Genomic DNA, 18,157 nt, shown 5'->3' with positions numbered 1-18,157 from the left:
TTGTTTCGCCACTCCACCCACCTTGTTGCAGGCGTATTTATTTCTGTGGACCAAATTAACAACTGGTAATAAATGCGCCCGCACTCTACGAAATTTGTAAAATGTGGCACTAGCTGACTTTAATGCCCCAGCGCAGCATCAAAATGAAAGCCTATGGTGTTATGTAATGTGCGTTATGCTGATTATGACACCTGTGTTAGTGTTATATCTGCATGATGGTATTATGACGTCAGAGTAAAGTGGTGTGTTTGAGGTTATAACACCGCAACACCCACACCTACTAAGTCAGACAAATAAATGTCTGAATCTTGTTTTCTGCAGCGATGCTGAAGCATTTGTTCAGGGGCAACTGCTGCCCTCGTTTCCATTTTAAACACCACCCGCGGGAAGCCCCAAGCAGACGCCTCCAACGTGACACCACACGAGGAAGTCTTGCTACCTTCTTCCTCATTAAAATCGCTCATTAAAATGTCTGACTGCGAAGAGTCATACAGAACAACAAGGCCTGCAACCTCCAAACTGTTTTACTGACATGATTGCAATACTGATGCACGCCCTCCAACATAACATCACCACGATGCTTCACTATTACTCACCACATAATTGTATGATATCTACCATTTTTTCTTGAGTGGAATTATAAAGTATTCCCAATCCTATAGATTCCAACCTTAGAGCTGAACTGGTTGCACATACTCTCCTGTGGTCTCCTTTACTCGAATGCATCTCACTGTCTATTTTTTTAATTGTTCAAGTCTTTATTTGTGAGACAAAATGTCTTTTGCAAAAGCTGGGTGAGAGCAGAAAGTCTCAGTGATCCAGTGAGATGGACCCTGCAAGATCGATTGCAAAAAGCAAGACGCCACATGCCGATGAAGGTAACGCATAAAAAAAGCAGTTCTTTAGAATCGATGAGTCAAGGCCCACTCCTATGATGTACAGATGATAGATGAGGCTGCTGGAGCGCCACCTCAATCATTGTCAGGTACCGGACTAACGTTTTGTTTTGAAGTTTCGCTTCTGGTTTTTTGTTTAAAACACTGCCTGCCAGGGTCTCCTGCTGGCATTCTAATACATAGTCTTTTGTTTCCTCAGCTGGGATGAACACCAGCGTTATCACCTAGCAACACTGGAGAAATGAGGACCCCTGGAGATCTCCCTAGAATCAAAATACATCAGCCTACATTCATTCCTATATGCAGCCTGAGCTACAATTCTCAGAAAAGCTATGCATGTTTCATTTTGACTATTGGAGATGCTCCCTTTGCTCTCAAACAGTGAAACTTTGGTTGCTGGGTGATCAACCAAATCTACCGCTATATTGGGACAATTTGCTTTTGCTGTCACACTAAGCTTCTAAAATGAAGTTTAAGTGATGCATTAGCCACTTTTTCACCCACATGTCAAATAAATGGTATGTTATGTAAACTACAAGAAGGCCCATATAAATTTTGCTACAAAAGTGTATTTCCATAAGAGAGACTGAAAGCAAATCAAAACATAATATCATCACAGGTCCAAACTCTGCTGCATAATCATAGCTTGTAATACCAGTAAATCATAGTCACCTCCAGACATGTTGTCTATCAAAATATAGTCCACAGTGTTATGCTACATATTAACCTATTTAGCTGTAATACACTATGCCAGAGTCCAATCACAGAAACACCAGAAGCATAACCTACCAAATACCTCATTATTTAATTCTGCAAACGTTCAAAATAGTTCAATTCACTGTTCACTGCTAAAAGGGTGGGAAATACCTCTTGTCAATTGTGGGAGATTTTTTTTCTGTTCTTAGGCACAATGAAAGTGAAAATATCATGAAATATCATCTAATGGTTTTGACATTTTTGTTTGTGTTAGAAAGTGATGTACTGTTGTGTCAGATGCATACCCGAGCTCCAGGAATCTCACAGCAGGCCTCCTGGATGGCCAAAGAGGGATCACAGTACACCATCACCTGCTGAATATCCATCTGAGAGAGAAAATAGTAAGCAGCAATTTAATCTTTCAGATCTTACAACACTGAATGTTGCTGTAACTGTACAAGTAAAGGTAGGGCAATTGAGTGTAGTCAAAAGAATTCTTTGTGAAGACATGAAGAGAATGGTATAAAGAAATTGTGGTAATGGAACAAGAGAAATTTAAATAGAACTAAAGAACATTTTACACCCCAGATATTATTATAAATCTTGTTTTCCTTTATTTATAACCTCACATAGCATTATAGGTTTATTACTGGGAAGCTTACCACTCTTGTGCAGCTTCTCACAGTGTTTAATTACAGTCCAGTGAGGGGATTGTTTAAGTCTTCACAAATAATACATTTCCTGTATAATTACAAGTGTAGTCATGTATTTTGCATTTATTCAGAACTTACTGAATATGAGCAATCCTTAATATCAAGTTTGGGTTTTGGAACAGCTTCCAAATATTATACTATTTCTCAGCCATTTGTAAACATTTGCACAAACAAAGTCAATAAAATCTGAAAGAAGATATTGATGCAGCAGTTTTGCCTGCTTCAATACTATTCTTCATACCAGAGCTATTGTTGAGGTAGTATTGTAAGCACGCTTACCAGTAAAAGAAACAACAATAGCGAAAAACTAATGAGTTCTGGAGAGTGAAATTGTGGACCTGTCCCTAACTCCACCTGATTGTGTCCACACATTCCACCTTGCTACAGCCATTCTTTAAGCTCACTTCAATTCTTTATACCACTCTCCAATTCCCCACCCGGGGCTTCTAATTCCTCTGGCTTGTCATTCCTTTTCACAGTTTTATTTCTGAGTCAAAAGCAGGGGACCTAACCTTCAGGTGCTCAAGTGGGCGAGCCCGAAAGGTCTTTTATGTCCGCACTGTTGTACACATGCCCATTTAATTTATCACTAATTTACTTGATCGTGCTTGTGGTAAGGAGTTGATTTATAAATAATGGTTGAAGCTCATTAAGACAGTCTCTTTGGAACAGGTTCTTATTTCATCAAGATCTTAGAAAGGTGGATGGCACACTAGCCCTGTGGAATGGTGCCTCTGGTACTTCTCCTTGCAGATGTGTCCTTATTTAACCCTGCACAAGACACACACACACACACACACACACACACACGCAAGCACATATGTGCACACACACCTACATGCTCACACACAGACACCCACACACAGACCAAAAGGCCATATCTCAGCCTTTAGGTATATTGCGCACAGAAAGCAATAACTCTGAATACTTTAAAAGTACTCTACACATTTAGCATTGGAGAAGGCAGGACAAGGCCACAGCATTTCTGCCAATCATCTAACGGGCACCATCCCACCAACCCTCCACTATTCCAGCCCCTCCTCATCCCCATCTCTCACCTCCACAGGGGTGGCGTCCCTTGCCCTCAAGGCCAGCAACGTGTGGCCTGTGGTGGGCACTGCACCGCGGGGCTCCAAGGGATGGGTCTCGATGGTGCCGCAGTCCACATGCAACGAGGCAGCCCTCTTCTGCACACTCAATGCCACCTTGTGCCAGCTCAGGTCCAGCAGAGACTGCACAACCTCTCCGTCGAACACGCACCCTACAGGCACGCCACTGCCATCTGCGGAGCCCGCACGCAGGGCCAGTGTGCTTTCAGGCCCATTCAGGTCCAGTGAGAGCTACAGGGGGGATGTGTGGAGCAAGGAGCTTTATTATTTCAGTTTAATTTGTACTTGTTCCAAATGATCCAGGCTGAAGTAGAGTAAAGGAAATCAGTGCTAGCTCATTAGCTGCAAAGAGGTACTTTTAACTTCTCATTATCAGTGAAGCAATACATGGACACTAGTTACATCATAATTCAAGCGATGAGGTTTAATGAAAGACTATGTAGCAAATGTTGAAGTGAACAGTGGGCCATGGAATTTGTAACCTGTATGCATATACTTAGGGAAAGAAATTGGTCTCAACTAATTTAGAAACTGAAAATAACTGAAAACAACATGTAAGGGGGATGAAAGAGCTGATTTAAATTGTAAATTTATAGTAATTTAAACACCATTTAAAGCTTTAACTGATTTCTGTTATTGGGAAAAGCTTTAATTCATATTAAGCAAAATCTAATTGACACACCTACATGACTGTTCTTCAATACTTCAACTAATCTGGGCATGTTTTTTGGATTTCCATTGGATTCTGTGAGTATGGCAATGTAATGGAACATGGACTCTCGAGTTTGGACAGCAATCAGCTAACAGGATGTATTTAAGAATGATGACATTCATTCCTAGGTTGAAATAAGATGCAATGTGAGAGCAGAAGTTTCCAAGCAGGCTCAGAGGACGAGTCCCAGAACGTTCAGAGGACGAGTCAAAGCAGGTTCAGAGGACAAGTCCAAGCAGGTTACCCAGAATTTCGGCTACTGCCAGATTCACTCATGAGGAAGAATGGCTTTGACATCACATCGATTATAGAGAGAAAGATGACCATTTTATTGATCCCATGGGATCAGGGCCTCTTGATCAGATTTTTGGCTATAATCTGTGAACCACTATAGATGAAGATGCACTCTACAAAATGAAGGTAAGAGCAAAGTGAGAAGAGGAGCTATACCTGAGGGTATCCCTGCTTATCTGAGATCTGGAAAAGGTAGATGTTTTCCCGCAGACTCTTCTTCTTCAGCAGCAGAGTGAAAACCAGCGTGAACTCCTCAGGCAGGCCGTGAGGAAACACATGACTGCAGGGATTTGTAGATGTGTCATTAGACTGCATTCTACTCCACGAGCCACCAAACCACTCAAAGACACACACACAAACAGATACACACACACAGATCCAAACAGATACATAAAGCTGCATCCCTTCCCGGCAGTAATGTAGGGGGTGAGGGACACAAAGGGTTCCTTGATATTTGTAATGTTTGACTGCAGAGAAGAGAATAACCTCTGACATGCATTTTCATAGGAAATGCAGCCAGGCCAACCTCATCTCTGGCCCTTCCTGGGCAAAGTGTTTGGCAGCCATGCTATAGGTCAAGGTCAGGAAAACTGTGAGAATGTTTACCACACTTATTGGCTCTCTTAACACAGATGTTATTCGAAACTTAAATGCACTAGTTGGATCAGAGTTTGAGAGAGTGTATTAACACAGATGCACATGCTCACACAAGGAGTGGAGAAATTTGTTTGTCTCTGTACAACAGACTACTATAATAGTGATTTAAAACAGATGAGGAGAATTTAAGGAAATAACAGAGTAGCTGCCAACTAAGGGCCCCTCTTCAGCACGCACACACACACACACACACACACACACACACACACACACACACACACACACACACACAGAGAGAGAGAGAGAGAGAGAGAGAGAGAAAAAATAGACAAGACTGGAAGAGGAAGGTTAAACTGAACTGCAAGGGAGAGTCATTTTCAAAACTTGGTTCTGGACACTACCACCTTTTTATGCCCCCTTATAGACAGTTTCTTTTTTCACAGACAAAAAGACAGACACACTAATACACTGCAGGAAAAAAAAAAAAAAAAAACCCAGCATGGTGTCAGAGGCAAAGGACAAAGGAAACTTAGTCTGGGTTGGCAGGATGACTCACTCACATTGAGGAGACTCAGGGCCAGAAAGCATGCAAACCAACTGCTACAATGAGCCTAAGTCTGAGTCTACAAAACCTAAAATCAGATAGGGAGAGAGACAGACAGAGACACACAGAGAGAGAGAAAGAGAGAGAGAGAGAGAGAGAGAGAGAGAGAGAGAGAGAGCGCACTAGTGTGAGAGAAAAGGAGCTAGCAAGAGAGAAAGGGAGAGAGACAGAGGCAGAGCCTTGAGACCAGAGATAGAGATAGAGAGCCCTGAGATCAGAGGCTGACACATAGACAGGAGGGAGGGGCAGACTACACGTAGAGACAGGAGACCAGTGAGAGAAGTAATGTGAGAAATAAAAGAGAAGAGAGAGCAATGAGTGTATTAATGCAGGCTGCACTGAGTGTTAAATAAACAGATATGACAGGGTGAATTCTGAACATAGTCTCTCCCTGGGCCCTGGCTAGAAGACAAGCATGATTTAGAGTGGGGGAGAGAGAAAGAAAAACTGCTCAGCTTTCAAATGGGGAAAGCACCCGGGGCACTGGAAAACTCATCCTGAATGAGGGACAAATGCCCTTGCAAAAATTAAGGGCCACAAAAACTTACTTTGACAATAGCGATATTTATGACAATATACATTCTACCATGAATAGAACTGGAAACCAGCACCTCCCTGACAGCAGGTTCATAGCTACTATGTGATCTGTGTGCCGTTAGCTCTAATTGGGTTATAAAGTGCAAAGCGACACCAAAAACAGACCAAGAATAGACCCAATATTGGCTATATGACAGTTTGACACACTATGCAGCCATATCTAAATGCAGATCAGCAAATGAAGCCAAATTATGCCACAGTGTTTACTGCAATGCACATGATGCTCTTGACAGGTAAAAAGGAACTTACTGCCTGTCTCATATGGAGGCATCTTACAGCAGTGCATGCATGCACCGCTAGGCCTGTTCTAGAAGAATCCATTACCACACTCAATACTGCTCTTTCGAAAACTGTAGCAACATCTGATTTCATACAACAGAAACAAAAGAGGTACAAAAAATTTGCTTCATTCCCTCATCCACTTATTTGTTTACAGCTGTTTTAAAAAAGCACTTTTGTCAAAGAGTTGGCTAGGGGACAGGCTGCATGTCACAGTGAACAGGAACGCAGCACAGTTGGAGCTGGTCGCATTACGTGCTCACATATCTGCAGATGAATAGGGTAGCAATCACGGGAGGAGGACGAGTGATGAATCTTCCTGCCTCCCTTCAAACTGGGAGAATGCCACTCAAAACAGCTTGAAGCTTCTTTCTCATTGCCTTCTTAGATCACAGCTTTTCAAGGATCCAAATGCTCTGATACATGCTTGACACACTGAAAATGATGGACCTTTCAAAAGAACACAATGACAACAAAAATCTCTTCCTCATCAACAGACTATACTACTTATCTCACCTATTTGGCAAATATTTTGATTTCCCTTTCTGTTATGTCTACAAAATAATAAAAGGTGACATGGAAATCCTGAAAGCAACCCAATGTGTAGACTTAACCCAATGTGTGGACTTTGTAGCACCAGAACTCTGATAAAATGTATGGCTGGAGATTGCTTAATGCAGTGCTTTATGGTTACACCCAAAGCTCATTGGGCACTTAGAGTTATTGTTAATAAAAAACATTTACCACCTTAGTGGTGTGTAGGCAGAGAAATGTGCGCTACGGTCTGCTCAGATGCCTGCTACTAAACACACTTACAAACTCCAACAAGTATTAGCATTTTGATTTTTCTGTGCTTCAGGCCCGAGTTGTTAATCAACATTGAGCTGTCATGGCTGGGTATATTAGTCACAGTTTGGCTGAGCAGCAGGCTATGTTCTGGCCTGCGTGAACAGCTGTGTTGCTGCAGGCAGTTATGATCAGCCCCAGCTCCATATGCTGCAGGTGGGAGAGAGGAAAGGCAAGAATGGCTCTTACGTAGCTTCTTTTTAAATAGCTTTGAATAGACAGAAAGCAGAAGCAGAGGAAGACTTACTTTCATGTATTATTGAACAGTAATTTCAACAGCATATCATGAGGATTCTTAAAGAGGGGAGAGATATACAGAAAGATAGAGAGACAGTAAAGGCTTACTCAGTGGGCTGGATGAGGCGGACCTTCCCGAGGCGAAGAATGACTGGCCCTCGTGGGTTACGAATCTTCTTCACCTCACTGTTCTTCAGCAGGGACAAACGCCGCACCAGATTGAAACCTGTGAGTCAATCGATCAATCCATTAAGCTCCCGGCAGGCTAATCAATCAACTGCATGCCAGATGACACACACAACACAGCATGTAGCAGCAGGAGCTCAGCTGAACAAGGAAGGCCATCAGGTTACAAAAAGATCAGGGACCCAGATTTCAGGCCTCTATGGCACTGAGCGTGTCTGCAACAATTCCCCACTGGTCCACAAAGCTTAGATACTGAATTTCGAGGATATTGTATATACAAGCATAGTATTGTTTAAAACAAATGTTTGTAGGCTTCAAACCTTTAAGAAAAGTTAGTTTTTTATAAGGGATGCATGAATCATCAAAAACATCAGAGCTTATTATACTATTGATAGCCTAAATACCAGTTATGCAACTATTAATCTAAATACCAAGACCAGACTGATTTACAAATATGTAAAGAAAAAAAGATTCTATAATATATATATATATATATATATATATATATATATATATATATATATATATATATATATATATATATATATATATATATATATATATATATATATATATATATATATATATATATATATATATATTATATATATATACACACACACACACACACACACACATATATACATATACATATACACACACACACATACATACATACATACATACATACATACATACATACATACATTCATTCTTAAAGTTAGGGTTTTGAAATAAGGCCAAAAATACCAAGGTATTGCAATAAAAAATATTTTAGACAATAATGATTATCATAATAATATTTATGAATCTTTTTTTTTCAGCAATATTAGTAAACACTAAAATCCAAGAATAAAAAAAACCCCCCTGCAATTTACAAGAACATTAAAATATAGAAAAAGTCCTGCTGGAATTATTAAGTACCAAAACTAGCATTAGAGTTTAGTCACAAAGATTGTGGTTCCTTAAATCCTTACTTTGTGGAAATTCTTGAAATAAACTTGATGTTAGGTTAGTTACTTTATTATCACCATGCTAAAATGAGTGGCAGTGTAAAACTTTAATGATGGGGCTTCTGTAAACAGGATATCAGGAACAACACATGAAAGTCTTATATCAAACCACAGCAAAACACCAATTAGTGTAGACAGTGTAGCAGATCACAGACTCAGAAAGTCAGCGTGAGTCAAATGCTTTTGGCATGCTTCTGGCATGGTCTACATGGAAGTGGTTACGTTACTTCTATAAACTGCTAAATAGATTCACAAGCTAGAGTTTCCAAGTATCCATGGAGCTGGACTATACAGAGCATGCAGACCAACAGTAGTCTCTAACAGGTGGCAATCATTAAATATATTTGTTGCTTAACCACAAATCACCTTGTGTAGAAGAAATATTATTATTCAGTCATTTAATATTCAACAGACATTGCCATTTTATTGCTCAATCTTAGAGGACATTTGTCAGTAAGATCACTGTACCAGTGATGTTGTGTCTGGCTGTCTGTGGAAACTTCCAGTCCTCGACCTGCAGGGATGGACAGTTCATACCTATTGAAAGAAGCGGACAGACAGACATGGAATTTTATCACACCCACTCCTGAGAACCTTTACTGTAAAAGTTTTCCCAAAGAAAAGTTTAGTGTATAGCCAAGGACAGCTCTGTCAAATGCTGGACCCAGGTAAAGAGAGCACGTGTTAGAGTGATCAAAGCTCGCCTGCAGAAGACAGATGCCATCTCAGATATGGAACTAAATATAATTTCTATCTGTTTGTAAGAATCACTCAATAATCCAGAGACAGGTCCCTCTGACAGCTGGCCTGACGTTCTGTCGGACAGTGGCCATCACATGACAAATCTGCTCATGGTGACACTCACAGCTGTGATGCAAAATGTTGTCTGTCATGCAGCTAAAAGAGACATCACATTAGACAGGGTTCAACAGTGGAACACCAACACCAGAACTGTCTACTTAACCAGCCTTTAAGCAGAATGCCTCCAGTGATGTTAGCATTACAGTATGGTTACATCAATAATCACAGATTACAGAAAGTCAGGACTTTGACCAGCTCAAAGATGCATCTATCAATCAGTGAGCAGTTAGTAGAGACTGTCTCTGAGTGCAGCTGTCACTTGGATGTTTAAAAGATCAGTCAGATACAGTATAAAAAAACTGAAGTAATAACTGAGTAAGCAGATCTATGAAATTTTGGGGACAAGGTGTAGTGGGTGGCAGGGGGGCAGGATGAGAGACACGGCTACAATTTGCTTCTCCCTGTCAAGCCCCATACATGTTTTACAGACACATCTGAATCTCTTCTAAGCCAACTCACCTAAGATGAGGAATTATTTCTCCCAAAATACTTACTTGACCCACAACTCATATTTGATATTGTTCTCACATCTTAGGGTTTTGATGTCCAACAATAACCAGGTGAACCATATTTTTTCATGCCAACTTTCCAACGCTTCTCTTCTCATTTTGCTCAGAAAGGCAGAAGGCACAATGGGAGGCTTCCATGAAAGAACCTGGGAGAGTGAGGCCTAGGAGAACTCTGGATGGTTCAATGGAGAAAGAGGGAGCAAGAATAGAAGGAGCAGGAGGAGGAGGAAAGCTTTGTGTTTCTCCATGTTTCACTTGCACCGACACCAGATGTCAGCAATACTTGCAGACAGAGAGCCAGGGCTAAAGGCTCTCTTAAATCTGGATGATGCTTCCAGTTTTCAGACCAATGACTGATGTCACAGATCCAACCTCCATTAATAAATCAGTAATAGTGCTCAGTTTAGCCAAAACAGGATATTTTTTAAAAATGGTGTGATCACACTGCATCCAAAAGAGCAGAGCAGCTTTGACAGCAGCTTTGATTCGATCTAGCCATGCTCTGCTGCTGAGGGGGTATCAGGCCTCCGTTTCACTCAGTCAAAACACTTCACAGGATGAAGCGGTTTAAAAATATAATCTCAGGGCAGTTCTCTCTGTACTTTGCTATACTTGTGCTCCGAGGGGCCAAGAACTGAGTCTGTCTGCTTTTTTGTCCCCCACAAGATGTTTACCTCCAGAACTGGCTACAAGGACTCATTATGGAGAAGGTCAACAAGTGCTCTGCGCAGCAGGGAAAACCAAGATTGAGCTTGAGAAGTGCCTGATCAGCTTTACTGGTACAACATTCAAGACTAATTTGATAAGGACACAGTTTTGGAGATGGGCTCATTTGTGGTGGTGGTGCCTGATAGCTGATAAAGTGAGATTTTCAACATGTCAGAGTTAAAAGGAAAGTATTCACCCATAAGGAAGAGTCCTCACATGCTTATTTTGCTTTAATGAGGTCTCTCATGAATCTAAATGATGCACAGTGTGGACAGTAAATCTTTAAACTACACTTGGATATCAGTGCTGCAATCAGCAGGCAAACTGAAATTATTTGAATGAAATCCAAAGAGAATCAAACAAGACAGAAATACCTTGAACATTCACCACACACCATGTCCCTTGCACTCCCCATCCAACAGCGCTAATGAAATTTTATGTGTGATAGTAGAAGGGACCCCCTGTGTAGTGTGTGGTCTGCCCTAGTTGGGGTGATGTAGGGGAGGTAATTAGTGAGTTATTTTAATGGAATAAATGTGGATTTATATAAAATTTCATTAGTGATTTTAAATAAAGGTGATATTGGTCTTTTCCAGGCTCTCACTTTTTCATTTGTGGACTCAGGGGAAACATTACTGAATGAGTCCTTTGTGCATTTTGGGCTTACGGTCTTCATGTAAATTTGAGTTATTAATGGCCCACTGGTGTTCTGAGCATCACATATGAATGTATGAAGCTACTGATTTCTTAATGGATAAAAGCTTCATTACAAACACAAATGTGATTTTATATATATATATATATATATATATATATATATATATATATATATATATATATATATATAAACACCATGAATGAGTGGAGGAGATGCAGACAAATGCCTCGAGGCACAACTCTCTCTGCCTCACGGAGTAGCCAGTGTGGGACAAGCCTGATGAAAGACACAGCAATAGTCCAACGGGAGGTTGTGTGGGGACTGTCTGACAGCCTCCTAGTGCAAGGAGGATATCAGCTTTCAAAGCGAGCCCAGCCTTCCATGCTCTGTCTGTTACGAGATTCTTGGGAAGTGGAACAGCTTGAATTTCACTTCCTTCCCTCATTTCCATGCCTCTTCTCGTTCAAAGTTCACAATGCAGACAAGGAGAGGAAAAGAGCAGAGATGGGGAGTTAAAAAGAAGAAGAACATGTGTTCTGGGCTATCGTATGGATTTTGCAGTGTCTTCTGCAGAGAATACCTGAGTATCCTTCGCTCTAGCCCCATGAAAGGACAGTTGCCCATCTAAGGGAAAATTTCAAATCCTCCATTTGAATCCTTGATTTTTTTTTTATCAATTACATGAAAGGTAATAGAAACTTACATGTTCAATATCTGTTCATTTTTGGATTAATCTTACTTCATAAGAAGGAGGTTTTGGAGTTACTTTTAAACTTGCACTTCCACGTTCGCTTTTGTTTTTGTTCACTTCATTAAACGCTTCAGTGGGAGACTCGCTTATTCGTCCCCTTTTGTCTCCTGCATGTATATTCTTCACCAATGACTTCGTTTATATATTCTAATGACAACGCATGGTACTACTGATCTTCCATTACAGATTTCTTCATACTGTTATTAAACACATTAAAGGCCTATTGTTTTCAGCAAAATGACCATTGCCAAATTACAGATTTTATAGTGTATTCAATATAATATTTATATACTGAGGTCATGGTATGAAATTATGTGTGTACATTATGACCAATAACTTTGGAAAGATTGCTGCAAAAGAGGCCATGGAAAAAGAAAAAGGCTGGCTCCCACTTTCCGCTAATGGAAGTTAGACATTGAAAGATGCTGATCAGTGCAGATCTCTTTTTCAGAGAGGCTCTCCAGAGGCAGTTTATATACGTTTAGCCCGTAGAGGATACGCTTCCTACAAGAACAAATCCCGTGGGAAATTTTGCGGAGGCATGCTGAGGTCCCCTTCCCAAAAATGTTATTTTCTGCAGAACAGCTGCATCTCAAGTAACTAAAAGTAGACCGTGATTAATTTTGTATGTTCAACAATCTGTCCATGAATAAGAGTACATTGAGCAAGAACCACAATATGGCCTATTGAAAAAGACACATGTCCACAAATACAAATACTGCTCAAAAACAGACTATGATATAAGCAGATATAACCACAGCAATTTAAACAGGCATTTGCTGAAGCCACCACTTAAGCTAGTGCCTCTTACCTTCAGCAGATGCCAGCTGACCCCCATGACCAGAGCAGATGGTCAGCAGCACAAGGGAGGACAAGATGACCCTCATGGTTCCTCCCTTCAGTGCCAACCTAGGACAGAGGACACTGGAAAGTCAGGCAGAGGAGAAAAGAGGCAGCAGGACCATATGACATCCATCAGAATAAGTCAAAAGCCTTAACTTTAGCAGTCAGTAAAGAAAAAAAGGTAGATTGAAGTTGATTATAGTGTTGGGGTATGGTGAAAAATGGTCCATGGTTGAGCACATAAATACCAATAGATTTTGCTTCAATTGCTCCAGCTAAGGGGGAGATTTTAGGGCAAAAAAATTGTAAGAGTCGAGGCAAGAAAGGCCCTTTGCAATGTGTTACTAGGCGCATTGGTTCGTAGCGTTTATGACATTGTGTTGTGGCTTAACCCATGTGGTAAGACATGTGTTTTAATAATCATTATAATGCTCATCTGTGCCTCTCTGTCATTATCATAGTTGCCCCACACACACACGCGCGCGCACACACACACACACACACACACACACACACACACACACACACACACACACACACACACACACACACGTTTCATGGTCAATTATAAGTGGACAGTTTAAATGAAATGTTTAAAACTACATCTCTGTCAAGAAACATAAACAACCCTTCAAAAGATATTAAGTAGATATTTACATTTGCAGTAGACATGCACAAGACATGTACACATTTGCAGTAAACATGTACACATTTGCTACATCTGCCTGCTTCCATGTCTTGCAGACACAATTACCCTTCCCTTCATAGAACACACATACAAAGACTCAATATGCTTGTTGCATGTCAGTCAAAATCTCCACCCACCTAAAAAGCCAAAGGTTCACTGAAAGTCTATAAACCCATTTTGGAACTACATTCACTAGTGCTCTTACAGTCAAAGTGACCCCTACTCCAGCATGTCTGAACACATATCTGTCAAAATGAAGGACAGCCATGAAGCTCCAGGAATGAGACTTTATGGCTTCTATGCATATTGCAACCTGTCTGGAACGGTTGCATGATGGACATGTAGCAAGCATACCCCAACAGATGTCCAAGCAGAGACTGTATACCACTACCTGCTTAATATGATGGTAGTAAATTGAAATGCACTGGCCAGAGCACACTTTTCCACTTAATCAATAGGTTGATCTTAAAAAGTTGACTGTGGCAGATCTAACATTGATTGCGTTATTTAGAATCATATATTCATGGGATAGTTCCTTCTCACTTCTCACCTCTAAGTCAACTATGGTCCATATATACAGTATAGGATCCATTAAGGCAAGATGCAGTTACATCCTATCACCTGCATTCACTGAATCAGAGCTATTTTTCCAAGACCATTTGCTTCCACATTCCGAAATAAAAGCTTGTGGCAGCTTTGTTCTCTTTCACTTTGTTGGGCTTGTAAACAGTAAAGGAGCATACAGCTGGCAGACACTGATAAAAGAGAGGATCGTCTCTCACGCGTGGACCTGGCTTTCTGCCCGGTGCACTGACGTGAATTCAGCGGTCAAAATCATCAAGGTACCGCACATGCAATCGGGCTCCATACACACAACCAGTGCAAGTTGTGAGTGTTTAATGCTAGCTGAATAGTTAAAATGGATTACTTCCATGCCAGGAGAGCTTCAAAAACAGCGATTCAGCAGCCTCAAGGGGGAAGATTAAAACTGACAATGCGCTCAATCAACAGACGAGAGGTAAGGCATAATGAGCTGCTGTGTGCGGAGTGCCAGGATCTCGTCTTGCAGGGAGGGGGCTGTCAGACACACCTGCAGTGTGTTGTTTTCCTGTCAGAGTCTGAACATCACTTAATGTGTTCTTGACTTGTTGCCAGATGACAAATGCTACCATAAAACCGTTTTGTGCAGACGCCGATTGTTTGTCCTAATTGTCTGTATGCACTCTATAATTTGGATGGGTTTTGGTACAAAAGAACATGCAAAGCAGAATTAGATAAACTGCATATCATCCACACGAAAAACAACACCACCATCGCCACCAACAAAAACTCATATCCATACCCATCAACATTCACACATGGTAATCTCAGAGATATCATAACGTTGATGGTTAAAACATGAAAAATGTTCTGCAAAGACATGCAATTCACAATTTGACCCAGATAAGGCCACAGTCACAAAGGATGTGTTCCAAGAATCTGTGAGTCACCATCAAAACAGATTTTGCGCAGATAGCAAGGCATAAGGCCAGGAAAGGCATTGATAAATGCAGAGCAACGGTGAGTTGGGCTTTCTTACAACCAGGGGTGTGAAGGACACAGCTTCAGCTCGGCTGCATGAGTAACCTCCACTCTGCATATCACTCTGCTCATGTTCAAATCAAGATTTATCGGGTGGCATCCAGCTTCACACCTCCACACAATTAAACGTATTTTTAGAATCCTCATATGCTCAGCTGTGCCTTTCATGGGTTTCAGGGTGAACGCTGTATGCAATAAAAGAACTACAGCATTTGAAGTGAAAATTCACATTAGCAAAGACATTACTCATTTCATTGTTGCTGGTACATGGGGCTAAAGTCAATGATGAACTGTGCAACCCTACAGGATCCCCTGGAGGCTGGGCAATAAACCTAACCTCATGTATTTCTTCTACACAATTTTCCTGCTTGAAATATGCATCAGACAAAACTGGGGAACATTATAAAGATCACAAAAACACAATCCAGTAGGCTTGAATCGATAAAAATAGAGAAGTATACAGTTTTTATGTAACACAGAGGCTTCTCATACAACTATGCAATACGTGGAGCCTTTAAAAGCAAATGTGCTTTGGAAGCACACTTACCTACAGAGTAAGAGAATTGTCCTTGACATTTTGCCTCTCTCATTCAGATGGAACTTAACAGGGAACTTCTACTGGTGAGCATTTTAACTCTGCCAAGCTGAAATAGAAGCCAACTTTCCATCTGCATCAAAAGTGAGAGCTCAATAGCTTGTTCATAAGTCATGCATCAGCCATCTCTTTACCTTTCAGCTGAAACTCTGCCAGCAGTTGAAGGATTCATTAGGGTGAGTGCATGTTCTTTCCATTAACTCACGGACTCCCATACCGTGGGGAAAGACATATATCAGAAATCCACTACAGGACAGATTCAACCTGAGGAATATGATGTGCAGAAAATGGTTTTGCTGGGAGACAAAGGACATGAGCAGATTTTAGGTAATCTTTCAAAAGAACCCAACCAGAGGGCATTCACATAAATCATTGTCTGTATTTATGCATGCAATTTATTTATTTATTGGTTTATTTATTCATCCATCACTCAACAACACCCAACAAAACTCCAAAAAACTTAATGATTATGTCCCATCTACAATGAATCACTGAAAGCACAGCTACTCCTAACCGGAAGCTGCCACTTTTTCATCCTGTAGAAAAGTGGCCATACCGCGCGAGACGTTCCATCCAGCGTGCATTTTTTGGTTCTCCGCGCGCTGACCTGCATCGGCTCCATACCAGCTGCAATACAGTACTTTGCTAATGGAGGGCTAACTTTGAGCAACAAGTCAAACGTTTATAACAAACCTTCATCAAAGTAAAGTGGGCCTATTGACACGATCATTTGTATGCGGCTAAGCCTGAATATGCTTGCTGTGTTTAACAGAAGTTCGCGTTAGTTGAAGCTGCATCATTAAATGCATTTGCTCAAAACAAATTATAATATGCTCACAAATGAATCATGGGTGAGCATTTGTTTCCCAGGTTAATGCAATGCGTGTAAAAATTATAGATAAAAGAAAGCGCATCGTCGAACTCTGTAAATACACTAGAAATGGGTAAACAATTCTTCCTTATCTTTGAGGTAGGAGCGCGTAGAAAAGAAGATTTCCAGTGGCGCAGTGATGGAAAAAAAGTTCCCTCATACCTACAAACAATCGATAGTTCCACTCAGTAACGATAACATTAATCCCAAGAAATCCAGTTCGTCCAAAACTTGAAACTTGTTACTGGCAGAATCCACAATTTGCTCTTCAAGACTCTTCCCTGAGTCTTCTTAATGGAGAAGGGGAAGGTTATTGCACAGGACTCTCCTGACTAACTTCGTTCCTTTCCCCTCCCCTCGCCCCCAAGCCTATACGCTTTGCTGGGATATCCAGATGAGCACGCGGTGACATCACCTAGGCCGGCGTGTGCGGGCAGTTCTTGAAGGTATCGCCTCCCTCAAGCTGATAAAAGGGTTATGTTACTCGAGAAAGCATGCGCTGTATTAAAGAATCAGTTGGCGGGTATCACAAGTTTTTAAACTGGTTTCAGCTATTGGCGTACTTTCTGCATGTGCCAAACTGAATAAACTGACGTCGGCGTAGCCTAGAGCTACAGTGTAAAATTAATCTAAATAATAACGGATCATTGCATATTTTCAAATGTGTCCACTCACACACAGTATCGCACATGTAAAGGAGATCGACCTTATACAAAGGTGTGTGTGTGTGTGTGTGTGTGTGTGTGTGTGTGTTCACGCGATAAAAAGTAGCTATTAAAACATGCAATTGTAAGCCTTCTAACCATTTTACCATAAAGTAGCATCTAGGGTTTTTTTTTAATCAAAGTCATTCCTCAAGTGCAACTTTGCAGAGACAGAACTGTAAATTATGTTTAATGGTTTGCCAGCTTTGACACTCCATAAACTCTTGGTTTTAGGCTAAAGTGGTCGTTGCTGTCATTCCCGGCTACAGTGCCACCTTCTCGGTGGGATTCCATTAGCGAGGGCTCGCTCACCACTGTCCTAACTTTGACCTTTAGCCCCGTATGCGAGTATGCGAGTCTTTGAATCTCTGCAATTTAGGCTCAGCAAATGAGTTAATGCAAAATTATTCATATTATCATATAATATTCACACTGCAATTAACATGATTATCAATATTCTATCAGTCAAAATTTTGTTTTGTTTGAGTACTTTTGTCCAGCTGACTCGTGTTGTGTAGTTTTTAGGTTCAAAGCAGGAACTGAAACTATTTATCCTGAAGGAACACAAAATGTGTGGAGTCAAACAAAAATTTTGTAATACTGTTTGAC

The 18,157-nt window shown here is 40.9% G+C and overlaps 1 protein-coding gene across 10 annotated transcripts in view; it reads right to left on the bottom strand.

The window, feature by feature from the left end:
* Positions 1 to 17,247, bottom strand: part of col16a1 (collagen, type XVI, alpha 1) — a 51,225-nt gene extending 33,978 nt beyond the window's left edge. For 6 of the 10 annotated variants that reach the window (XM_081702952.1, XM_081702955.1, XM_027010119.3 and 3 more), the window contains exons 1-7: positions 17,007 to 17,246; positions 13,078 to 13,175; positions 9,248 to 9,316; positions 7,689 to 7,806; positions 4,577 to 4,700; positions 3,364 to 3,645; positions 1,898 to 1,978 (exon numbers count right to left, since the gene is read on the bottom strand). In XM_081702952.1, coding sequence (XP_081559078.1) covers positions 1,898 to 1,978; positions 3,364 to 3,645; positions 4,577 to 4,700; positions 7,689 to 7,806; positions 9,248 to 9,316; positions 13,078 to 13,153 — 750 coding nt within the window. In that variant the 5' untranslated portion in view covers positions 13,154 to 13,175; positions 17,007 to 17,246. Of the gene's footprint in view, positions 1 to 1,897; positions 1,979 to 3,363; positions 3,646 to 4,576; positions 4,701 to 7,688; positions 7,807 to 9,247; positions 9,317 to 13,077; positions 13,176 to 17,006 lie in introns of all 10 variants that reach the window. The other 4 variants (XM_081702951.1, XM_081702953.1, XM_081702956.1 and 1 more) reach the window with 1 other exon arrangement.
* Positions 17,248 to 18,157: the final 910 nt, after the last annotated feature.

This window comes from Electrophorus electricus, chromosome 2, assembly GCF_041902795.1.
Source record: "Electrophorus electricus isolate QZ-2024a chromosome 2, ASM4190279v1, whole genome shotgun sequence".
Taxonomy (NCBI): domain Eukaryota; kingdom Metazoa; phylum Chordata; class Actinopteri; order Gymnotiformes; family Gymnotidae; genus Electrophorus; species Electrophorus electricus.
The sequence above is the reverse complement of the archived record's forward strand: the minus strand, read 5'-3'. Positions and strand labels throughout refer to the sequence as shown.